The sequence below is a fragment of the Macaca mulatta genome, chromosome 13 (assembly GCF_049350105.2).
Source record: "Macaca mulatta isolate MMU2019108-1 chromosome 13, T2T-MMU8v2.0, whole genome shotgun sequence".
NCBI lineage: Eukaryota > Metazoa > Chordata > Mammalia > Primates > Cercopithecidae > Macaca > Macaca mulatta.
This window is the reverse complement of record NC_133418.1, coordinates 98782276-98807072: the sequence shown is the minus strand read 5'-3', so window position 1 is coordinate 98807072 and position 24797 is coordinate 98782276. Positions and strand designations below refer to the sequence as shown.

The window sequence follows — 24797 nt, the reverse complement described above, 5'->3', positions numbered from 1 at the left end:
ATTATATCCAGCATGTTGCCAAGTCAGAATCATTTCATGTTCACCTTTCGGTAACCCACATTCTGTTTATCCAACTATAGACTAGCTTAGGCCTTGGACCTCATGCCTGAATTACTGCTATTACTCCTCGGAGCTCACTCTTCCTACTCCCCACTTCAAGTACTTGTTTTGTTCATGTCAGCCCATCTCAAGAAGTGGCTATGGAGAACATTTGGGAGCTGGGCCAAGGCAGCATTTCCACAGAACAAGCATCTGGAGGAACTGTCCTCCCCTATTTCCTTTGCAGCCTTAGACCTGAAGAGGTTTGGTTATGGCTTTTGGCTAACCAAAAAATCTTAAAGCATCTGGCTATACTTTGTGAGGTTACCTGTATGTTTGGGTGACAGAGTTCCTACATGAATAAGGTGAACGAACCCTAATTTTCTTCCTTTAGGATTTAGATTTGACCTTTATAATATATGCAGTGTGCATGAGCACACATAAAAACTTAACGTTTGATAATGAAAAGTCCTTTCTCTTTTGGAGATGGAGTCTCGCTCTGTCGCCCAGGCTGGAGTGCAGTGGCACGATCTCGGCTCACTGCAACCTCCGCCTCCCGGGTTCCAGTGATTCTCCTGCTTCAGCCTCCCGAATAGCTGGGACTACAGGTGCATGCCACCATGGCCGGCTAATTTTTGTATTTTGTAGTAAAGATGGGGTTTCACCATATTGGCCAGTCTGGTCTCGAACTCCTGACCTCGTGATCCGCCCGCCTCAGCCTCCCAAACTGCTGGGATTACAGGCGTGAGCCACCATGCCCAGTCTTTGAATAGTCCTTTTTTAAAAGCAACCATGAGTTTCCTATAGCTCCTTTAAAAAAAAAAATCTCTGTTTTCTGTTCACTACACTAGGATTCAAGTATAACAGCCCCTTGCTTACCGCTTCTACTTCCTTTAGCACTCTGTGCTTAAGACTAAGGTCCTCAAACACAGCTTCAATCACCATGTCGGCCTTTTCAAAACCTTGGTAATCAAGCTGCCCAGTCAAGTTGCTGAAGATGGAATCCCTTTCAAATGATGTTAGAGCTTTCTTCTTCACTTTGTCATTTAATCTAGAAAAAACACATTCCTAGTTAGATGGGAAGAAAAGGAAACTAATGTTTACTTGAGTGTCCATGGGCCAGAGCACACATGTGTTTTTCACCAACTCTGTGAGGTAGTTGTTCTATTACTCCCATTCTGAGGGAGACTTTCGAGTTGTTTAAAGAGTCTCAGAGGGACCTATGGTCAAATAGCTTGAGAAGGGAGGGTGCTAGAATTCAGACATATTAACTCCCAAGTACACATTCTTTCTACCATAGAATGCCTCCAAATGCCCAACTTACATAAACTAAATCACTCTTAAACCAGTTAAATTTGCCAAGAGGAGTAAATAACATGAATACTAGAATGGCAAAACAAAAGAGCAGTTCTGGTAATTCTCTACCTATGACAGGGGAAGCAGCCAAAGTGTGTCTGAGACCACATGGTTTTATATTTGCTTATCGCAAATATATAATTTTATGTTATTCTGTAGTTGCAATCTTTTTTTTTTTTTTTTTTTTTTTTGGGACGGAGTCTTGCTCTGTTGCCCAGGCTGGAGTGCAGTGGCACGATCTCGGCTCACTGCAACCTCTGTCTCCTGGGTTCAAACAATTCTCTGCTTAAGCCTTCTGAGTAGCTGGGATTACAGGCGCCAACCACCGTGCCTGGCTAATTTATTTTTTTTTCAGTCGAGATAGGGTTTCACCATCTTGGCCAGGCTGGTCTTGAACTCCTGACCTCATGATCCATCTGCCTCGGCTTCCCAAAGTGGTGGGATTACAGGCGTGAGCCACCACGCCCGGCCTGTAGTTGTAATCTTCTAAAGAACAGAGACCAAGCATTATTTCCTATATTCTCCATCTACTTCCCACTCATTACCTAGTAGCACATTGCACTGATTACATAAAATAATATCTCAAGGTTTCTTTTTTCCCACAGGGAGCAGAAAAGGATTCCTGTTATTAAGTCATTTAACTGATTATTTTTTGTTGCCAAGGGAAGCAGGCTCTCTTAGATTCCATCTGACCACACTTTCAGAATGAATCACCTAGAGTTTTCCTCTAAATGAAGAATGAAGCTAAACCCCATTCACTAATTTCCTTAACCAAAAGAAAAATTAAGGCCACAAGATAAATACAAAGTATTCAAATAAGGTCTTAAGGGCCGTGCATGGTGGCTCACACCTGTAATCCCAGCACTGTGGGAGGCTGCAGCGGGTGGATCACTTGAGGCCAGGAGTTCAAGACCAGCCTGGCCAACATGGTGAAATCCCATCTCTACAAGAAAAACAAAAATCAGGCTGGGCACGGTGGCTCAAGCCTGTAATCCCAGCACTTTGGGAGGCCGAGTCGGGTGGATCACGAGGTCAGGAGATCGAGACCATCCTGGCTAACATGGTGAAACCCTGTCTCTACTACAAAATACAAAAAACTAGCCAAGCGAGGTGGTGGGTCGCCTGTAGTCCCAGCTACTCGGGAGGCTGAGGCAGGAGAATGGGGTAAACCCGGGAGGTGGAGCTTGCAGCGAGCTGAGATCCGGCCACTGCACTCCAGCCTGGGCGATAGAGCGAGACTCCGTCTCAAAAAAAAAAAAAAAAAAAAATCAGCTGTGCGTGGTGGCGCATGCCTGTAGTCTCAGCTATTTGTGAGGCTGAGGCAGGAGAATTGCTTGAACCCGGGAGGCAGAGGTTGCAGTGAGCCAAGATCGCACCATTGTGCTCCAGCCTGGGCAACAAAGTGAGACTCTGTCTGAAAAGAAACAAAAACATCAAATAAGGTTTTAAAAGTATCGGCTCAAACCTTTTGTTTTTGATAATCAGGACAGCAGTCAGCAAACAAGATACTTGTCAGCATTCAAAACATTATTAGTTGCTCTAATTCTAATGCCCGATTAAACTATTCCCAAGAGAGGACAGGAACTATTATGTCCCAAGTCAGCCGTGTGGTGAGCAGCACTCACCAGAACTTGATGTTTCTATGACAAAAAGGGGAACCCAGGACACTATTCAAGAGAGATTGGGGGAGGAAATTATTTTAGAGCAACAATTTCTTACTTTGGTGACGGCATGGAATGCTGTTTGGGATGCTTGCATGCTAGTTTCAGGGCACTGCTGCTATCTAGCACATGCCATTTTTTTGGTCAGAATCTTCTACTACAACTTGTTATCTTACAATAATCTGCCAACATGATGAAACCTGCCAGATCCTGGTTAGCATTATGGCAGCAATATGTGAGTTTCTCTGCAGAAAAGGGATAACAACATGCTTAAGCTATCTAATCCATTTAAGAAACAAAAAAGCTCACTCAGCTAAAACTCACATGCAGGATGGTTTAAGTGCAGCCAGCTTGTCCACTAAATGTGAGCAGAAAACTGATCAAACCAACCCCCCATTTGGCCAAGCTGCTGCTCCATCTTTCCCTGTGCAAAACAGGCAGTATGTGTGTGGTGGTGACAGAGGCAGGAGGTGAGGAGGGGAATAATATTCCCCCTTTATTAATTCAGACGTAAGATGGAGATAGTCTGTAAAGCCACAGACACTGTGGAGGAATCAGTTTACGGCTTCTCTCTGTAATGCCAGTCAGGAAATACAAGGCTCAAGAGTCCTGATCCTGGCCCTGCCTTGCCCCTGCAGTTACCACCCATTTCCTTACATCCTAACCTCACTCAGTCTTCTCAGCAGAGACAGTCATGCCGTTTCAATAATCCTTAACAATAGAGCAATTACATGCAAACTGTATCAAAATCCGCAGGCCTGATACTAAAGTGTAAAATGGCATTAACAAGTATCTACTAGATAAGATTTTCCCTTCTGTATTCAAAGACTAGACTCCAAGGATGTTAATTGTCTACAATATCTGTAACAAAACGAAGTCAAAGAAGGAACTGGCATTTCTAAAAATCAAAAGAAACTTGGCTTCACTATAGAGTATCTAGAACTTACTATGTTCAGGAAAAAGGAATCTGTGATGACAAAAACAGATCCCAAAAAACCCACCAAGCCACCACAAAAACCAACCAACCAAGAAAAAATGGACATTCTAACTCTTGCAAAGAGAGAGAGCAGGCTTACCCTTTGAACACTTGTTGCTGTCCTCGGTCTAGCCCAGTGAGGGTGGCATCTTTAAGTATAGTCTTTAGCCCCTTATCTACGGAGACTTGGGCGATGCCTGCTCCCATCAGCCCTGCACCAAGAATAGCCAGATGCCTGCAAGGAAAGGATGAAATGACTTTCGGTAAACTGATCTCAATCATTTCAGTAAAAGTGGAAGATTGCCTAAGTTATTCAATAAATCAACTAATGCAGGCACAACTATAAGGTGTTTCAAATAATTTTTATTTATTAAAAACACAGCTTTAATAAATGATTGATTTTAAAAGTTAAGTGCAAAAACCCACCAGGTCTAAAAGAACTGGTCTACCCAAGATAGAATTATACTAATCTTCAATCATGCTTCGGAATCACTGAAAACAAAACAACCAGTTTATGTTTAAGTCAACATGAGTATTTTTTTTTTCCGAACAAAAGCCAACTTGCAGTGATATGCCCAAAAAGACCAACCTCTTTTCTTATTGAACAACTTATTTGTTAGTGATTTTGACTATCTGCCAGTCATCTTTCTTTGTTTTTTTTTTTTTTTTTTTTTTTGAGACAGTTTTGCTCTGTCGCCCAGGTTGGAGTGCAGTGGCCGGATCTCAGCTCCCTGCAAGCTTCGCCTCCTGGGTTTACGCCATTCTCCTGCCTCAGCCTCCCGAGCAGCTGGGACTACAGGCGCCCGCCACCTCGCCCGGCTAGTTTTTTGTATTTTGTAGTAGAGACGGGGTTTCACCGTGTTAGCCAGGATGGTCTCGATATCCTGACCTCGTGATCCGCCCGTCTCGGCCTCCCAAAGTGCTGGGATTACAGGCTTAAGCCACCGCGCCCGGCCAGTCATCTTTCTTTTTTTGAGAGACATGGTTTTGCTCCCTCACCCAGGCTGGAGTACAGTGGTATAATCCTAGGCTCACTGCAGCCTTGAACTCCTGGGTACAAGTGATCCTTCCGCCTCAGTCTCCTGAGTAGCTCGGACTAAAGGTGTGTATCACCACTCCTGGCTAATTTTTAAGTTTTTTTGTAGAGATAGGGTCTCACTATGATGCCCAGGCTGGTCTCAAACTCCTGGCCTGGCCTCAAATGATCCTTGCACATGAGCCTCCCAAAGAGCTGGGATTACAGGTGTGAGCCATCGTGTAATCTTTCATTTCCCCCAAAATCTGTGCCTTTATCACTCCTTGTCTGGATGAGTTCAAAGTCTCCTCCACAGTCTCTTTGCTTCCAGACCTTACCCCTTCCTTAAACACCTCCACATATGCACAATGCTACCTTTTTTTGCCCCTGAATTCCTCTAGAACTTCTCAGGACCACTTGATTTACCCCACAGTATTCTGGAATGGCTTAGTGTCCATTATTTGTCTCCTCAATTAAATTCGAAGCCTTTTGAGGACCAGAGATCATTATCTGCTTATTCATTTTAGTTCCCTATAGTTCTGGAATAATTTGCCATATTTACACAGTAAATAACTAAGAAAAATTTTTAAAGAATCTCTTCATAAAAGAAGCCCAAGTTTACAGCATTGTTATTCCAATTACAGTTGTAATGAAGGATAAAGTTTCATTCCTAACCATTCTGATTATAATGTTTAAAAATCACACTAAAGTCCTGAAAAGGAAATCTAACTTCAAGTCCTAGGAGCATCTTCTAAATGCAGCTTTGTAATAGTACAAATATTTACATGGTGAGTGAGAAGTAATTGCGGGACAATGAGAAAATACAGTAGAGAAACAAAAAATAGGGACTGAAAAAAAAAGATTGATACATTTGCTACATCAAAATTAAAAATTTCTGTTTTGGCCAGGCACAGTCGCTTACGCCTGTATTCCCAGCAATTTGGGAGGCCGAGGAAGGCAGATCATAAGGTCAGGAGTTCAAGACCAACCTCACCAAAATACAAAAATAAAATTAGCCGGGTGTGGTGGTGCGCACCTGTAATCCCAGCTACTCAAGAGGCTGAGGCAGGAGAATCGCTTGAACCTGGGAGGCGGAGGTTGCAGTAAGCTGAGATTGTGCCACTGCATTCCAGCCTGGGTGACAGAGCGAAACTCCATCTAAAAAAAAAAAAAAAATTCTGTTTGACAAATGACCCCACAAAATTAAGACAACCATAGAATGGGAAGAATTTGTGACATATATAGCAGACAAAGGATACTACTGGAAAAATAGAACATGCATATATCAATTTAAAAAGACAACCAAATAAAATGGGCAAGGGATATAAAGCAATTCATAAAAGAACAAAACAAATTGTCAATAAAGATGCTCAATTTCAGCCAGACATGATAGCTCATGCCTGTAATCCTAACACTTTAGGAGGCCTAGGAGGGAGGATCGCTTGAGCTCAGGAGTTCGAAATCAGCCTGGGCAACACAGTGAGACCTCATCTCTATTAAGAAAATAATAATAATAAAAAGATGTTCAATTTCCCTAATAATTGGGGCGATGCAAATTAAAATGAGATACATCAGACTGGCATTTTTTTTTTTAAGATGGAGTTTCACTCTTGCTGCCCAGGCTGGAGTGCAATGGTGTGATCTCGGCTCACTGCAACCTCCGCCTCCCAGTTCAAATGATCCTCCTGTCTCAGCCTCCTGAGTAGTTGGGATTACAGGTGCCTGCCACCACACCCAGATAATTTTTGTATTTTTAGTAGAGATGGGGTTTCACCATGTTGGCCAGGCTGGTCTCGAACTCCTGACCTCAGGTGATCCACCCACCTAGGACTCCCAAAGTGCTGGGATTACAGGCCTGAGCCACTGCACCTGGCCAAGTATCAGTTAGGATGTACAAAAAATTGGTTCTTTCATGCATGGTTGATGGAAGTACACTTTGTCCTACTTTGCGGGGGTTCTTTGGTTTTGTTAGAACCAAGAACTGCATACTCTATAACCTAGTAATTCTACTTGTCATTATCTACTTTACAGAGATGCACTTAAATACAAGATGACATGCTGTGATGAACAGCTGTATAATAATGTTTGTAATGAAAAATTGGTAACAGCGAGTAATTCATCAATAGGGGATTAAAATGAAGGAGTTACCTGATATGTATCAATCTACATCTCCAAGTCATATCACTGAGTAAAAAGTACAAGCTACAGAATCCATACGGAAGGATTCGTTTTATGTTGAAACATATCGTACAGGCCAAGCATGGTGGCCCATGCCTATAATCCTAGTGCTTTCGGAGGCTGAGGCAGGAGGACTGCTTGAGGCCAGGATTTTGAGACTAGCCTGGGCAACTTAGCAAGAACTCATCTCTACAAATTATTTGAAAATTAGCCGGGTGTGGTGGTGTGCGCCTCTAGTCTCAGCTACACAGGAGACAGAGGTGGGAAGACTGCTTGAGCCCAGGAGTTATGGTGAGCCGTGATTATGCCATTGCACTCCAGCCTGCGTGACAGAATGAGACACTGTCTCTAAAAAAGCAAACCTGCCCCCCTCCTCCAACCAAAAAAATCCCATAAACACAAAACAGTATCTTATAATCTTATTTATGATAGTTTTTTTGAAAGGAGAAAAAGAATGCATTATTTGCTAGGTTGTTTTTTGTTTGTTTGTTTGTTTGATGGGAGGGCATTTGCTGGAATGTAAACTTTAGCTGTAACAATAATAGTAAAATCTAAAACTGTCTTTAAAGCTTTTTTGTTATAACAGAGTCCACAGCTAAAATATCACTCATTTCTTAACTGTTATGCTCTGCTTCATTAACACCAGAATTTTCATGATGGCTTTATAGTTGTTTAATATTTGTCTACAACAATGTAGAGTTAAATTAACACACTTCACAATCTACGGAATCCTTCTGGTAAACATCTTCTGCACCCCCAAAATGACCTACTTGTGTAATCACCCAGCAGGCTAACATCTATGGTGCATGACGCTTTATAAGCCAACTGCTGGGTGACATGAACTTTTGAGGGTTGGTTACAAAGAAATGTTGTGATTTGAAGAATGCATAACATGGCACCTTGTCTGTATACTAATTTGTAGCTCAGCATTTTTCTTTTTTTCACAAGTACTGCTCTTCACTTATTAGAACTGATGGAATGCATTATTCATATGAAAGATTAATTTGTAATCTTATTCCTTATCGATTGATAAGGAATTCCAGTTCTCATCCAAGGCAAGGGGGAAGTGGCCTAGAGAGATGAAAGTAGAAGAATTACTGACAACTGGGAAAGCAGGAAGGAGGACACCCTATCTACAATGTTCATTATTCAATTTTCAGTTTAAAATATTCTGCCTTGGGTACTTATAACTTATTCTTCATTTCTAAGATGATGCTACCTTTTTCTTCAATATCTTTCCCAAGTTAGGTCAACTCCTACATTTATCCTGTTTTTCTGTCCATTAAAGTTCTGAGTTTTAAAATTTTTTATTCAAGGTAGCTTTTTTTCTCTTCTGCAAATGCTGATTCAAGAACATTTAAATCAAGTTTGGTAGTGTTCTGTTATAGTCTTCTTCTGCATTGTGGTTGTTTTTTGGGGGACAGAATTTTCAAAAACTCAAGTATTCTGATTCTCATTTTCTCTTTTTTTCTTATATTGCCTTTTTGCAGGTGCTGTCTTTCTTTTTTGTGTACTTACTACACAATACCACCTTCTCCAAGGGGTATTTTATGGTTACATGGAGATGTGTACTATCACCATACAACAATAAATGCTTAGGCAAGAGGAGTCTGGAGTTAATAATAAATTAAGACACTAGGTTTCTTAATTTAAGAGTACCCTCTTCTGCTGCAAAGTGCAGTTTCTTTAATTGACAGCATTCTTTGTGTACATGGAGGGATGTGGTGGGGAGGGGTAGAAGTCGGTGTGTCTAGGTTTTGTAATTTTGCAGGATGCTTCTCTGCCTTCTATTTATGCTGTGCACAGGGAATGGGTGGCTTTGTTTTCCTTATTAATCTGTCTGATTTTTGTAGAATGTGTAAAGAGATACAGGTTTAAGAGGCTGTAATTTTTCTCCTGCAACATGGAAGTAATTTACCCCGCTCATCAAATGCAAGGTACTATCAATGTTAGGTGGAACAAGTGCAATTGGCTCTTCAGATGGGATTGATAGCAGTCACTAAATGTCTGAGAGAAGCAGTTAAGGTTGTATTTCAGATTGTAACTGGAAATCAGCCCTCTTGGTTAGAATCTTACCTGTTTCACCCAGACTTCTTATCCATTTTATTTTGTATATTTGTAATCTCATTAAAGGTGAGAGGATGGAGAAGGTAGTATCATTAGCTGCTTCTCTGAAATCCCCCACAGCAGTTCAGCTAGAACAGCTCAACCTCAGCACTACTGACATTTCAAACTGGGTATTTCTTTATGGCAGGTACTATCTGTGTATTATAGGATGGTTAGCAGCATCCCTGGCCTCCACTCACAGATGCCAGTAGCATCCCTCCTTCCCTAGTTGTGACAACCAAAAATGTTCCCAGGCATTGTCAAATGTCCCCCTGGGGGGCAAAATTGTCCACACTGAGAACCACAGAGCTACAAGGTAAGTTTAGGGGCATCATTAAACATAGACTCTGAAGAGCTATTAGGCAGCATAATATGGAAAAAGGCTGGCTTATGGCAATACACATGAAAGAGGCAAACAGACTTTCCAATACTTAGGTTGTAAGCTAAAAGAAGGACAAGATTTTAACAGTTACAATGAGGTTTTATGTTTTTTAATGAGGAAGAAGTGTGAGTTCCCAGAGATGGCATCTCAAATCACAGGGAGAGAGATGACCACTGAACAGTGCAGAGGGAGTGTGTGGTTTGGGAAGGGAGACCTAAACCAGATTTCTAGGCGACATCAATACGTGACAAGAAAGCCTCTATAGGAATGACCAGAGGGGTTTGGAAAAAACTCAGAACAGGCAGAACTTTGAAAGCCAAAAAGTTTTTAGTAGACATAAGGGCTCAAATGTGCCCAGGAAAGAAGAGGTTGAGGGCAAGACGGAATTAAGATATAGATCTAGCTCTATAGATCTTCAAAGCCTCTGTGAGCTTTGCACACAATAAAATTCACAAGGGCTTCCTGGGTAGACTTTAACTTACTTAACATCCTTCTGTGGAGCTCCAAATTTATTCTTCTTGCACAGGACCTGACCATGGTAGAGTCCCATCAAGGCCTTTGATTCTTTGGTCATTACAAGCTCTCCAAATTTCTGAAAAGTAAAAGGGAATGAGAAAAGGTAGAACTTCACAGTCTAGGTTATATGGATTCCTTCAGTTCAGGTTCCTCTGAAAAGCAGAAGTAATGCATGTGAAGCCTGAGTTCCTGGGGATGTGGGGGAGGTTGGGGGTTCAGTGCTGCAGAAGTCTGTCTCTCACTGATGTGTCTTTTCTTTACTTGTCTCATCTGGAGCACTTTCCGACTACTGTATTGAAGAAAGTTTTGGATATAACTAAGCTCTCAGCTTTTTTACACCAGAGGTGTGGTAACCTTTTTCATAAAACTAGAGTCTCAGGGCGAGAACGAGCCTCCACAATCATCTCAAACCAACCCTCTCATTTTACAGATTGGGAAGAGGAGGTCCAAAGAAATGGAGCGACTTTGCTCAAAACCATACGGCCTCAAAGTGGCAGAAATGGAACTTGAACCAAGATAGTATGATTCCGAACTCCAGTTCTATTGTTTTTTTTAGTTTGAGATGGAGTCTCGCACTGTCACGCAGGCTGGAGGGCAGTGGCGCGATCTCGGCTCACTACAACCTCCGCCTCCCAGGTTCACACCATTCTCCTGCCTCAGCCTCCCGAGTAGCTGGGACTAAGGTGCCCGCCACCACGCCCGGCTAATTTTTTGTATTTTTAGTAGAGACGGGGTTTCACCGTGTTAGCCAGGATGGTCTTGATCTCCTGACCTCGTGATCCACCCGCCTTGGCCTCCCAAAGTGCTAGGATTACAGGCGTGAGCCACCGCGCCCAGCCTCGAACTCCAGTTCTTTTTCTACTGTAGCAGGCTGCCCACGTGGGATTTACCACTTTAAAAAGTAGCCTAATTTATGGAGAAAAAGTCTCAACGTGGTGGTTAAAGCCATAACATTTAGGATTTGACAGATCCTGTCTCTGCCACTGCCCCATTGTGAAGCTTTCTTCATCCTTAAAAATGGGAAAAACAATACCCATTTTACAGTATTGTTCTAGGGGATTAAATGAGAACACTAGTAAAATGACCAGGGTCTCAAGATTAGCTATTATTAATATCATTAGGATATACTGGTAAGATTACATGGTTACAAAGAGCATTTCAAAAGAATCCCTCTAATAAAGTTGCTTTCATGACCCAATAGAACGTAAAATGATAACACAATCAATGCTTTACTCATCTTGATACAGGACGTTTTATCTAATAAACCAGTGATTTTCAAACGTGGGCAAAAGATTTATCAATGGTCAGAAATTGAGTGAGTGGCAATAAGCATTATATACATAAAAAGAGGAATACACAGAGGATACCGAGCACAATGCACACAGTGAAGACAGTTACTGATTCGTGAAACTTATTCCTCAATTGTTCTGTATGTATGTTTATGTGCACTTGGTTATATTTAAAAAAAAATCAGAAATGCCCAACAAAACATCTAGTACCAGAAGTGTTTTTCTGGTACCTGTCCTGAGCTCTTCAGATATTTTTTTTTTTGGTCCTTTTACAGGTTGAGCATCGTTAATCTGAAAATCCAAAATCCAAAATGCTCCAAAATCCAAAACTTTTTGAGTGCCAACATGATGTCATGGGCAAGATATTACACATGTTATGAGCTGCAGTCAAAACTGTTTTATGTAAAAAGTTATTAAAAATAATGTACAATATTACCATCAGGCTATGTGGTATATAATGTGTATATGAAATTAATTTCATGTTTAGACTCTGATCCCATTCCCAAGATCTCTCCATCATATATATGCAAATATTCCACTGTCTGAAAAAGTCTGAAATCTGAAATGTTTTTAGTCCCAAACATTTTGGATAAGAGATATTCAACTTGATAAAAGAGCAACCATTCTTCAATGATCGTTTAAAACTTAAAAACAAACACAAATCACTTAAATCTGCAACATCACCAAGTTGCTAGAAAAGTACATGGGTAAAGCTGGTACATACATCTCTTCTGTCTTTGCCTTTTAGTGGGTATAAGATACTTCCTTTCATTTTCCAATTTACCAAAAAATTCAGTTTCATCATCTCTAGGCCCTAACATATAAGAAAAATATTTTTCTATCTTTGTATTCATTTTGTCTCAATAAAACCTGCCCAAGTGCAGAACAAAAAACACCCAAGTGACTTGTTTTGAAAGGATTATAACTATGTTCTTGCCCTTTGTAGTGACAACCTTATTACTGAGGATAAGTTCAAACCTCTGCAGACCAAAGGGTTTTTTCTTTTTTTTTCTTTCTTTTTTTTTTTTTTTTTGGAGACAGGGTCTCACTTTGTCACCGAGGCTGGAATGCAGTGGTGCGATCTTACTTAGCTCACTGCAGCCTTAACCTCCTGGACTCAAACAATTCTCCTGCCTCAGCCCTGCAAGTAGCTGGGATTACAGGCGCATGCCACCATGCCTGGCTAATTTTTGTAGTTTTTGTAAAGACGGGGTTTGGCCATGTTGCCCATGCTGATCTTGAACTCAAGCTCAAGCGATCTGCCCACCTCGGCCTCCCAGAATGTTGGGATTAAAGGGGTAAACCACCATGCCCGGACCCATTAGGGTATTCTTAGCATCCACTTGCTCACTGAGATTAATCATAAGAGATGATAAGCACTGGAAGAAAAAAATTCTTACTAGGCTTTGGGTATTTTTTTCCTTTTTCAGCTTTATACAGAAGATTGGATCTTTAGTTTTCCTTTAACTAATAAAACATTGAAAGGAAGTAAGTTTACCTGAGATTCAGAGAGATAACCAGCATCACTCCCTTGCTCAATTCCAGTCTTTACCACCTAAAAACATATAAAGCACTTGCTCAGTGTTGGAATAAATTGGCGAGATGTACAATAATGCTAAATAAAATTGCCAGTGTTGCTAGTCCTCAAAGAGTAAGTCAAAAGTCTAGACTAGAATGAGAAAGAGAAGAGGACTGAGGATCCGGCTGCCCTCGATTGACTTAATTCTCCATCTTTGAGGCTACTGCTAAATCTAGCATAACACGGAAGGAGAAGGAAAGACAAAGCTTGAATTACTCTTCTGGCTTCTCTCCTGATCTTCAAATGTAGGCAGATCCTGAACTTCCACTTTCAGCCCTTTTAGCTCTCTACGCTTTCTCCCTCAGATACGTGACCTAGTTTATCACATTAATCATGAACTCTACAAAATTCAGTGTAACATTTGGGATAAGTACTATCCTAAGTACAATGGCAAGTATAAAAGATGAAAAAAATGACCCTGTACTTACTCACTATCATAATTTACGGGAATGACAAATTTTTAAAAATAAGCAAATTGACATCTCTAACTCTGACTTCTCTGTCTAAACTGCTGTTGCTTGAATTTCCCATAATATCTGAACTCAATATATCTGAACCTAACTCATAACCTCTCTTTGGCAAGCCTGTTGCTGCTTTCATATTTTTACTTTACTATTATATCACAGGGCCTTATTCAAAGTTCAAGCCTGAATTACTAAGACAGTTTGCTAATCCACTGCTGTACTTTGTCTCTCCTTCGAAACCATTTTTACCCACTACCATGCAAATGGCTCTCTATAATCTTTATCAGACAAAGGTAAAATTTCTCAATTCATTATTACCAGCCTTTTAAAATCTAGCTTCAATCTGCTTTTCTTCACACTAACATCTCATTATCTCCCACAAACACTGGTCTCACTAATGTTCCTTGAAGAGCCTGTTTTCCAGCTTCCATAACTTTGCTCTAAATGCCCTCCCTCCTTGGCAATACTTTCCCTTCACCTATCCTCCACCCAGCTTTCAGGGTTCAGGTCAGATCCCATGAGGCACTTACTGATCTCTTTGTCTCATGGTAATTGCTGCCTCCTCTGTCCCAATTATTTGGCATTAATCTTATGCTGCCTTATATCTCTTACAAGGCTATCTGCCTTAACACATATACGTGTCTAACATCCCCAGTCCAGCCTGTGAGATGAAGGCGGGTGGGGGCATGTTTCATATTTTATGTGCTTTGGTGCCTTCTGCTCAAAATATACTTGTTGACTGACCCATTCACCAATTGTGAAGTCTTTGGTTATATGCTCTCTTAATCTTTGACTTTCCCAACTGAAAAGTTCTAAGTTTTAAAGTCTACTGTTAAGAGATTTCTTGAACCCTGTGATCATTTTAATTATCCTCATTGATCTTTTGCAGAGCTTCTCTACATCATTACATCTTTTTTATAATTACAATGAAGAAGTCCTTCAGGGATTTTAGGCACTGACAATGATGTTGACCAAGAATAGAATAGAGCCATCAATTTTGTTTCAATTACTTTTTGGTTAGTGCCTGACACTCTAATGGCCTTGTTATACTGATATGACTTAGGTTCCTTTCCTGGTTTGCTGGTTTATTACTGATAGATTTAAATGCATCAACCAATGAGTAAGTCCAGCATTGATTTTCCCCAAATACATCACTTTATATGAGTCCTTACAGCTTGCTATGCCCTTCCCTTATTTTTGGTAAGGATTAATTCTACTTTAATAGCAGAATTAAGAAATCTAGTACTGAACATACATGGTCCAGAATGGCAATAAGGAGGAGTGATCTATAGAAAGGAAGGAAATATGAGAAAACTGGGAATATTGGGTAAGACTCACATCAATTATTTTCAGAGGTGCAGGATATAGGCCTTTAGTCTGCTTTCGCACTTTTTCTTCCACTTTTTTGTAAACCTGTTGCCTGACAAATGGAATAGTCATGGCATACGCTGTCAATTCTGTAAAATAAAATGCTTTTAGATATTTACTATAAAGAGCCTAGATTCCCTGTTAGTTTATCCTCTAAACTCTGTAGAAATGAAGTAATTCTAGCTATCTGCAAGAACTGCTCTTTATGCTGATACACACAATATAAATTTCAACCTATGCATTACCTTAAACATGCTAATTGATGAATGTTAAAGCCGGGCCTTGGGTACATGAGTGTTTATAACACTATTATCTAGTCTTTTTGTGTTTGTGCTTAACATTTTCTAAAATGAAAAGTTTTCTATGGCTCAAGGGTCATCATAAGGAAAAAAAAGGTTTTTAAAATTGGCTTTAACTGGCTAGCGTAAAGTTGAGGAGTTGTTACGCCTCCTAAGGCTGACTTTATGCTTTGAGTAAATAATGCATTTACTACTTCCTCATTTTGAATCTATAGCAAATAAAATTAAATTTCCAGGAAAGAAGCTTTGCCTTTGTTCTTTAACAATGATACTCACTCTCCACCAATCCCTTGTTTCTCTTTGGAGAAATCTTCTTATCAGCTAGTCCTTTGGCAAAAGTAATTGCAACCTCTTCTAGGTATTCCATTGTCCGTTCCTCTGGAGGTTTTAGTCCTGGTCCTACAAAAATGAATGCAACACTGGAATGCAAATCAGGCCTAGACCAGTCCCCGGTAGTGAAAAACCTAGGCTTGCCAAAGCCAAAGGCTCTAGCACAGCATTCCATTTCAGACTGGAGACTGATAGGTGGCAAAGTCATAAACCATGAACTCAAAGAAGGGAAATTACAATGAATAGAGGAGCAATGATATGCTCTAGGTAGAAAACGTGGTCTTAAACTGTTTCATTTGGCTTCCACTTCTGAGTAGAATGTAGTACGTCACACACACAAAAGGAAAGTATTATGTCTACTGCAACCTGCATTCTTGATGCAAAACTGGAAAGAAAAAAGAACAAATCATGAAATCATTTGTAAAGACACTGGGGAACTATGGAAGTAACAAGGACCATATGAACTAAAATTCTAGAGAGCAAGAGCCTGTCTTAGCTGAACTGATGATTGCTGATCATTTTCTTTTCAGGGATATGTAATGCTTTTGGGCTTAGACTGAAGACTGGACTTGACCCAAGCAGAAGGAACGTGAAACCATTAGAGTTTTTGGTGGTCATGTACAACAGATTAGAAGTTAGAAGAAACCAAGTGCAAAGCCAGTTTTCCCCCAGGAACATTTGTGAAGGTCTAAGACAAGGAGGAAGGGGCTAGCTCAGAGAGGTTGAGTGAAATCTCTCATAGTATCATTATGTTTAATAGATAAGGTACTTCTATGGAGAAGGGGGCCTGAAACCAATATGCAACTGATTTTCCACACAAGGCCTCTACCAGATCTTGAACCTGCTTGGGGCAAGAGGTTACAGAGCTAGGCTCAAAAAATCTGAAGAACAGGTGCAGTGGCTCATGCCTATAATCCCAGCACTTTGGAAGACTGACATAGGAGGATTGCTTGAGATCAGGAGTTCGAAACCAGCCTGGGCAACATAGTGGGACCCCACCCTTATTTTTAAAAAATCTAAAGAACACAACTTATAGTGCTGTGAAAACAGACACCACAGACACCTACTAGGCTCTCAATCAAAAGTCTGTAAGAGTCACATTGGAGGATGTGGCTAGGGTCAAAATGGCAATCTTGAGCAGTACTGTGGCACTTAGGAAACAAAACCCAACTGAGAGAACCCACAGCAGACATACAACCGATCTCTCTCTTAAGACACTTGCCCTATTTTTTTTTTTTTTTGAGACAAAGTCTTGCTCTGTAACCCAGGCTAGAGTGCAGCAGTGTGATCTCGGCTCATTGCAACCTCTGCCTCCCAGTTTCAAGCGATTCTCCTGCCTCAGCCTCTCAAGTAGCTGGGATTACAGGTGTGTGCCACCATGCCCAGCTAAATTTTCTATTTTTAGTAGAGATGGGGTTTCACCATGTTGGCCAGGCTGGTCTTGAACTCCTGACCTCAAATGATCTGCCCGCCTCGGCCTCCCAAAGTGCTAGGATTACAGGTGTTAGCCACCGAGCCTGGCCCATTTGACCTATTTTGAACATGTGTGGGGAAGGAGGAATAATAACTAAGCCCAAAACTTTGGAGTGACAAAAGTTCAGTGTCCATAAAAGTCCTAACACAGTCATAATCCTGAGGGAGGCCAGGGCAGCTGGAATCTGTGACGTGACATGCTGGAGAGCAGCTGCTGTACAACAGAAGAGCTCCAGCGCTCTAAAGAGGGGTCCTTAAAACTCTGGTCAAGTATTGTTCTGCATGTGCATGAGGGGAAACTATCTGCAGCTGAGGAAAGAACCACCATAAAAGGCATGAAATGAAGCAAGGAAAGAATGACCCATAGCCAGGAGACAGATTAACAAATAGACACAGATCCAGAAATGAAAAGAATGATAGAATGAGCAGACACGATGTTCAAAAAGGCTAGCGTAAATTCATGCCGTATATTATAGAAGGTAGAGGAAAACAGGCGATAATGAGGAGAAACTGAAGATATAAAAGTGAGTCAACCCCAGCTACTTGGGAGACTGAGGCAAGAGGATCACTTGAGCCCAGTAGCTCAAGGACCAGACTCGGCAAGACCCCGTCTGAAAAAAAAAGTGAATCACATGGGATTGGATTAACAGCAGGGATACACTGAAGAGGGAAACATCAGGAAACTTGAATACATGGCAGTAGAAATAACCAGAATGAAAGAAGACCTAAAACAAACAACCCAGAGCTTCATTTTTGGGCAATATCAAATGATCTAACAATGTGAAATTGGAATCTCCAAAAAGGGGAGGGAGACAGAAAAATATCTGAAGAAATAGCCAAAGAAGTCTCCAATTTTTATGAAAACTATAAGCCCATATGTCCAAGATGTTTAATGAATCCCAGACATAATAAACTTTAAAAAAAAAACCCAACAAACCAAGGCACATCATAATCAAATTGCTAAAACCAGTCATAAAGGGAAAATCTGAAAGCAGACAAGAGGAAGGGAAAGGCACATCACATATAGAAGTATAAAGAAAAGAATGACAGCTGGGCACAGTGGCTCATGCCTGTAATTTCAGTGCTTTGGGAGGCTGAGGCAGGAGGATCACGTGAGCCCAGGGGTTTGAGATCAGCCTGGGAAACACGGTAAGACCTTGTCTCTACAAAAAGAAAAATTTTTTTTAATTAGCTGGGCATGGTGGTGCATGACTGTAGTCCCAGCTACTCGAGAGGCTGACGTGGAAAGACTGCTTGAGTCCAGAAGTTTGGGGCTTCAGTGAGTTATGATCATACCACTGCACTTTAACCTGGGCAACAGAGCAAGACCCTGTCTCAAAAAGAAACAAACAAAAAAAAAAGTGCCAAGATAAAAGTGATAACAGACTTTTCATCAGAAATTATGCAAGCCACACAGAATGGAGACATTTACAAAGTACCAAAAGAAAAACATTAGCTGGCCAGGTGTGGTGGCTCATGTAATCCCAGCACTTTGGGAGGCCGTGGTGGGCAGATCACTTGAGGTCAGGAGTTCAAGACCAGCCTGGCCAACATGGAGAAACTCTATTAAAAATACAAAAATTAACTGGGTGTGGTAGTGGGTGCCTGTACTCCCAGCTACTCAGGAAGCTGAGATAGGAGAATCATTTGAACCCGGGAGGCAGAAGTTTCAGTGAGCCGAGATTGTGCCACTGAACTCCAGCCTGGGCAACAGGGTGAGACTCTGTCTCAAAAAAAAAAAAAAAAAAAAAAAAAAGAGAGAAAGAAACATTAGCAATCTAGGAAAAATATATTTAAAAATGAAGAGGGAAATAGACTTTGTCAGACAAATCAAAAGGTAAGAACAGACCTACACTACAGAAAACTCTAAAGGAAGTTCTTCAGGTTGGAAGAAAACCAAATCAGATGGGAATCTGGATCTACCTATACAAAGGATAAAAAGCACTAAAAATGGTAACTATGTGGGCAACTATAGAAAAGATCTTTTCTAATTTTTTATTCTCCTTAAGAGATAATTATGTAAAACAAATATACCAATATATAGAAGAATTTATAATGTATATAGAAGTAAAATGTATAACAACAATAGCAAAAATGGGGAGTATACAAAATAAATGCATACTCTTTTAAGGTTTTGACACCACATGAAAATATTATCAGTTGAAAACAGGCCAGGTGCAGTGGCTCACACCTGTAATCTTAACACTTCGGGAGGCCAAGGCAGGCAGATCACCTGAAGTCAGGAGTTTGAGACCAGCCTGGCCAAAATAGTGAAACTCCATCTCTACTAATATACAAAAATTAGCTGGGCGTGGTGGTGTGCACTGTAATCCCAGCTACTCAGGAGGCTAAGGCAAGAGAATTGGTTGAACCTGGGAGGCAGAGATTGCAGTGAGCCAAGATCGCACCACTGCACTCTAGCCTGGGTGACAGAGTGAGACTCCGTCTCAAAAAAAAAAAAAAAAGAAAGAAAATAGACTGTGATAGGTTAAAAATGTATACTGTAAAACCCCAGAGCAACCACTAAAAGGGAAAAGCAAAGTAAAAGGCCGGTAATGAACATAAAAAAAACCTTTTTTTTTTTGAGATGGAGTCTCGCTCTGTTGCCCAGGCTGGAGTGCAGTGGTGTGATCTTAGCTCACTGCAACCTCCACCTCCCAGGTTCTAGTGATTCTCTTGCCTCACCCTCCCAAGTAGGTGGGATTACAGATGCATGCCACCATGCCAAGCTAATTTTCACCATGTTAGCCAGGACGGTCTCCATCTCCTGACCTTGTCATCTGCCCACCTCGGCCTCCCAAAGTGCTGGGATTACAGGTGTGAGCCACTGTGCCTGGCCAATAAAAAATTATTAATCCAAAAGAAAGCAGGAAGAAGAAAAAAGGAACAAAGAACTGACAGGTCACCCTGGAAGGGTCAGAGGGTGCACCCTTCACCCCCACTGTGAGAAATCAATTTGTGAGGTGAGGCCCAGCATCTCTGCTCTGTGGTTGCTTTTCTTTGGAGGTCAGAAATTACGGTGGGAACTGCTACCATCAACTGGGATCCCTAAATGCAATGGGGATAAAGGAATCCCGGGGTGGCAGGGGCCAAGTAGCAGCACCATGCCAAATCAAGGTGGGCATGGTTACCGTAATAAATAGTGGGGCCAAAGCAGTAATCAGAATAGTCAGACTTGCAGAGACCTATGGCATTGGGTAGTCAATCATGGCGTCCCTAGAAAAGAAATAGATGGGCAGTCTACTAAACTCTCACTTGATCTATATAAGCAGAAGAATTCTAGGTCTGGTCGACAGAAGTATAACTTGAATCACTCGAAGAGAGTCATGGCCCCTTAATCAATTCCCAGAAATGAGCTACTTTACAGATCCAGAATCTCCGTAATGAAAGGGAAGCTGTGTCCTCTTGAGGAGACTTTCCTGTTTATCTTTCTCCTACCCTTCCCCAAAGGGACCTATGGCTATTTGCCTTGCAGAAGGGGAAACAATGATTTTTGGGGGATTACCAGACAATGGCTTCTGAACTAACACTAATTCCAGGGGACCCAAACATCACTGTGGTCCAGTAGTCAGAGTAGGGGCTTATGAAGTCAAGTGATCAATGGAGTTTTAGCTCAGGTCTGTCTCAGTGGGCCTAGCAGGTCCCTGAGCCCATCCTGTGGTTATTTTCCCAGTTTCAGAATGTACAATTGGAACAGACATACTCAGCAATGAGTAATATCACTGTATTCTCTGACTTGTAGAGTAAGGGCTACTATGGTGGGAAAGGCCAAGTGAAAGCCACTAAAACTGCCACTACCTAGAAAACAGTAAACCAAAGCAACACCACAATCCTGGAGGGACTACAGAGATTAGTGTCACCATCAAGGACTGAAAGAGGTAGGGGTGGTGATTCCTACTTCATTCCCATTCAACTTGCCTACTCTGGACAGTGCAGAAAACAGATGGATCTTCTGGAATGACAGTGGATTACTATAAATTTAATCAGGTGGCAACTGCAATTGTAACTGGTGTTCCAGATGTCATTTTATTGCTTGAACAAATTAACATACCTCCTTGGACCTGGTATGCAGTGACTGATCTGACAGAAGCTTTTTTTTTTTGGTTATCCGTTAGTAAAGACCACCAGAAGCAGTTTGCTTTCAGCAATATACCTTCAATGTCTTACCTTAGGGGTGGGTGTATTGTTTTCAACCATATATCATAATTTAGTCCACAAAGAGCCTGATTACCTTGTCCTTCCACAAGATATCATGCTGGTTCATTACACTGTGATATTATGCTGAATGGATCTGGTGAGCAGGAAGTATTAACTACTCTAGACATGCTGGGGGTAACACGTGTGTGTGACAGAAGGTGGGAAATAAATCCCTCCAAAATTCAGGGCCTCCCATGTTAGTGAAATTTCTGGGGATCCAGTGGTCTAGGGCATACAAAGACATCCCTTCTGTTGTAAAGGGTAAGTGTTGCACCTGGCCCCTCCTACCACAAAAAGACACGCAGAACACCTGGGCGCTGCTTCAGACTTTGGAGACAACATATTACTCATTTGGGTTGCTACTCCAGCCCATTTACTGAGTAACTAAAACAGCTGCTAGTTTAAGTGGGACCCAGAACAAGAGAAGCAGTTCTGCCATTTGGGCCATGTGATTCAAACCCAATGGTGCCTGAAGTGTCGGCAGCAGACAGAGATGCTGTCTGGAGTCTTTAATAGATCTCTATTAGGTGAATCACAACACAGACGCTTAGGATTTTAGAAAAAGCCCTACCATCCTCTGTGACTACTCTCCTTTTGGCAAACAGTGTTTGGCTTGTTAGTGGGACTTCGTAGAGACTCAAAGCTTAACCATGGGGCATCAAGTTACCAGGTGACCTGAGCTGCCGATCATGAAACAGATGTTGTCTAACCTACTAAGCCATAAAGTGGGGTGTACATGGTAGCACTCCATTATCAAATGGCAGTGGTATATGTAAGACTGGGCTTAAACAGACACTAAAGGCACAAGCTGCATGAGGAAGTAGCCAAAATACTCCACGGCCCTGTTCTTTGTCTCTCCCAGCCTGCACCTATGGCCTCATGGGGAGTTCTCTATGGCCAGTTGATTGGCAAAGAAAAACTCGGGCCTGGTTTGTAGATACTTCTGTGTGATACGCAGGTTCCACCTGGAAGTGCACAGCTGTAACACTACAGTCCCTTCTGGGACGCCCCTTAAGGACAGTGGTGAAGGGACAGCCTCCCAGTGGGCAATACTTCTGGCAGTGCACCTGGTTGTCCATTTTGTCTAGAAAGAAAAATGGCCTGAACTAAGGGTCTACTCTGATTCACAGGCTGTGGCCAACGGTTTGCCTGGATGGTCAGGAACTTGGGGGAACACAGATGAAAAACTGTTGGCAAGGTGTTATGGGCTGAATTGTTTCCCCCCCACCCCATTCATATGTTGAAGTCCTAACCTCCAGTATCTCAGAATATGACTATAATTGGGGATAGGACCTTTAAAGAAGTGATTAAGTTAAAATGAGGCCATTAGGGTGTGCCCTAATCCAATCTGACTGGTGTCCTTATAAGAAGAAAAAATTTGGACACACAAAAGAGATGCCAGGGATATGCAGACAGAGTAAGAAAGCAGGGCCATCTGCAAGCCAAAGAGAAATGCCTCAGAAGAAACCAAACCTGCTAACACCTGATCTTAGACTTCCAGTTTCCAGAAATGCGAGAAAACATGTTAAGTTTCTGTTGTTTAAGCCACTCAGTCTGGTATTTGTTATGGCAGCCCTAGCAAACTAATATACAAGGACACCTGGGGAGTAGGTCAGTGGACAAACCTCTCTGAACAGGCAAATAATGTGAAAACACTGTGTCCCATTAAATGCTCATCAAAGAGTGACCTCAGTCGAGGATTTCAATGACAAATTGGATGGGATGACTTGTTCTATGGATACCAGTCAGCATCTTTCCCCAGTCACTCTTGTCACTGCTTTATGAACAGCGGCCATGATGGCGAGTGTGGAGGTTATGCATGGGCTTAGGCAATGTGGACTTTCATTTACCAAGGCCCATCTGGCTACAGCCACTGTTGAGTGCCCAATCAGCCAGTAGCAGAAACCTACACTGAATCCCTCATATGGAGAGTCTCCAGGGTGATTAGGGAGCCACCTTGTGGCAGGTCGATTACTTTGCACTGCTTCTGTCATGGAAAGGGCAGTGCTTTGGTTCTTACTGGAACATTTACTGTGAATATCAATTTGCCTTCCTGGCACGCAATGCTTTTGCCAAAACTACCATTTGTGGACTTACAGAGTGCCTTATCCACCATTATGGTATCCCACCAAGCACTGCTTCTTATCAAGGAACTAACTTCTTAGTAAGTGAAGTGCAGCAATGGGCCATGCTCACAAAACACTGATCTTACTGCATCATTGGGAAGCAGCTGGCTCGACAGAATGGTAGGATGGACTACTGAAGACTCCATCACAGTGCCAGCTAAGTGGCAGTATTTTGCAGAGTCAATGTCCTCCATGATGCGCAAATGTTTTAAGTCAGCTTCCAGCATAGGGTGCTATTTTTCCCACAGCCAGGATTCGTGAGTCCAGAAATCAAGGAGAGCAAACAGAAATTACCCTGTTCACTATTACCCCTAGTGATCTAATCTACCAGCAAAATTTCTGCTTCTTGTCCCTGCAACTTTGGGCTCTGCCTGTCGAGAAGGCTTGGTTCCAAAGGGAGGAATGCTTCCACCAGGAGACACAACAATGATTCTACTAAACTGGAAGTTAAAACTGCCATCTGGCCGCTTTGGGCTCCTCATGCCTTGAAATAAACAGGCAGCAGAGGGCAGGTACTGTACTGGCTGGGGTGATTAATCCTGATTACCAAGGGGAAATTAGGTTGCTACTACACAACAGAGGTAAGGAAGAGTATGTCTCAAATGTGGCAGATCTCTTAGGGTGTCCCTTAGTACTAACATGACCTCTAATTAGTCAGTAGAAAATCACAACCCAATTCGCACAGGACTGCTAGTGGCCTAGAAGACATTTTAGGAATGAAGGTCACCCCACCAGGCAAAGAACTAGGACAAACTGAGGTACTTCCTGAGGGCAAAGGGAATATGAAAAGGGGAGTAGAAATATCACCCTTTCCACACCAGACCTGGTACACAGTCAGTGCATTGCGGTGTCATCTGAGGGAGCTGCAGTCAAGGACTTGGGTCTCTGGGGCTGGCTAAGCTCTTACACAAATGTGCATTCCTAGCCTAGATGCCTTCTATTCCTAGGTCTTTTTATATGGGGACTTTGGCTGAGGCCTTCTTCAGGTGCCTCTGCTGAGACCTTGTCAAAGGAGGAAGGGGAAATCTTTTATTTATTTATTTTTGAGACAGAGTGTCACTCTGTCGCCCAGGCTGGAGTGCAGTGGCACAATCTCGGCTCACTGCAACCTCTGCCTCCCAGGTTCAAGTGATTCTCCTGCTTCAGTCTCCTGAGTAGCTGGGATTACAGGCATGTGCCACCACGCCTGGCTAATTTTCGTATTTTTAGTGGCGATGAGGTTTTGCCATGTTGGCCAGGCTGGTCTCGAACTTCTCACCTCAGGTGATCCACCCGCCTCGACCTCCCAAAGTGCTGGTATTACAGGCATGAGCCACTGCACCCGGCAGGAAGGGGAAATCTTAAAGACACTTCTCCCAGTCTACTCCACTCTCCTCACCCAGGGTCCATAAAGCCTCAGGAACCTTTTGTTCAGGGCTTTTGCAACAGTGAGATGACACCCAC

At 42.0% G+C, this 24797-nt stretch overlaps 1 protein-coding gene across 10 annotated transcripts in view; it reads right to left on the bottom strand.

Moving 5' to 3' along the window:
• The window catches only part of HADHA (hydroxyacyl-CoA dehydrogenase trifunctional multienzyme complex subunit alpha), a 56799-nt gene that overhangs the window by 9399 nt on the left and 22603 nt on the right, over positions 1-24797 (bottom strand). For all 10 annotated transcript variants that reach the window (XR_013402371.1, XR_013402369.1, XR_013402366.1 and 7 more), the window contains 6 exon segments: positions 15505-15627; positions 14900-15018; positions 13017-13073; positions 10196-10305; positions 4133-4267; positions 919-1090 (listed from right to left, as the gene is read on the bottom strand). Coding sequence is in view for 6 of the 10 variants with exons in the window: in NM_001265890.1 (NP_001252819.1) it covers positions 919-1090; positions 4133-4267; positions 10196-10305; positions 13017-13073; positions 14900-15018; positions 15505-15627 (716 nt within the window). In the remaining 4 variants the exon portion in view is untranslated.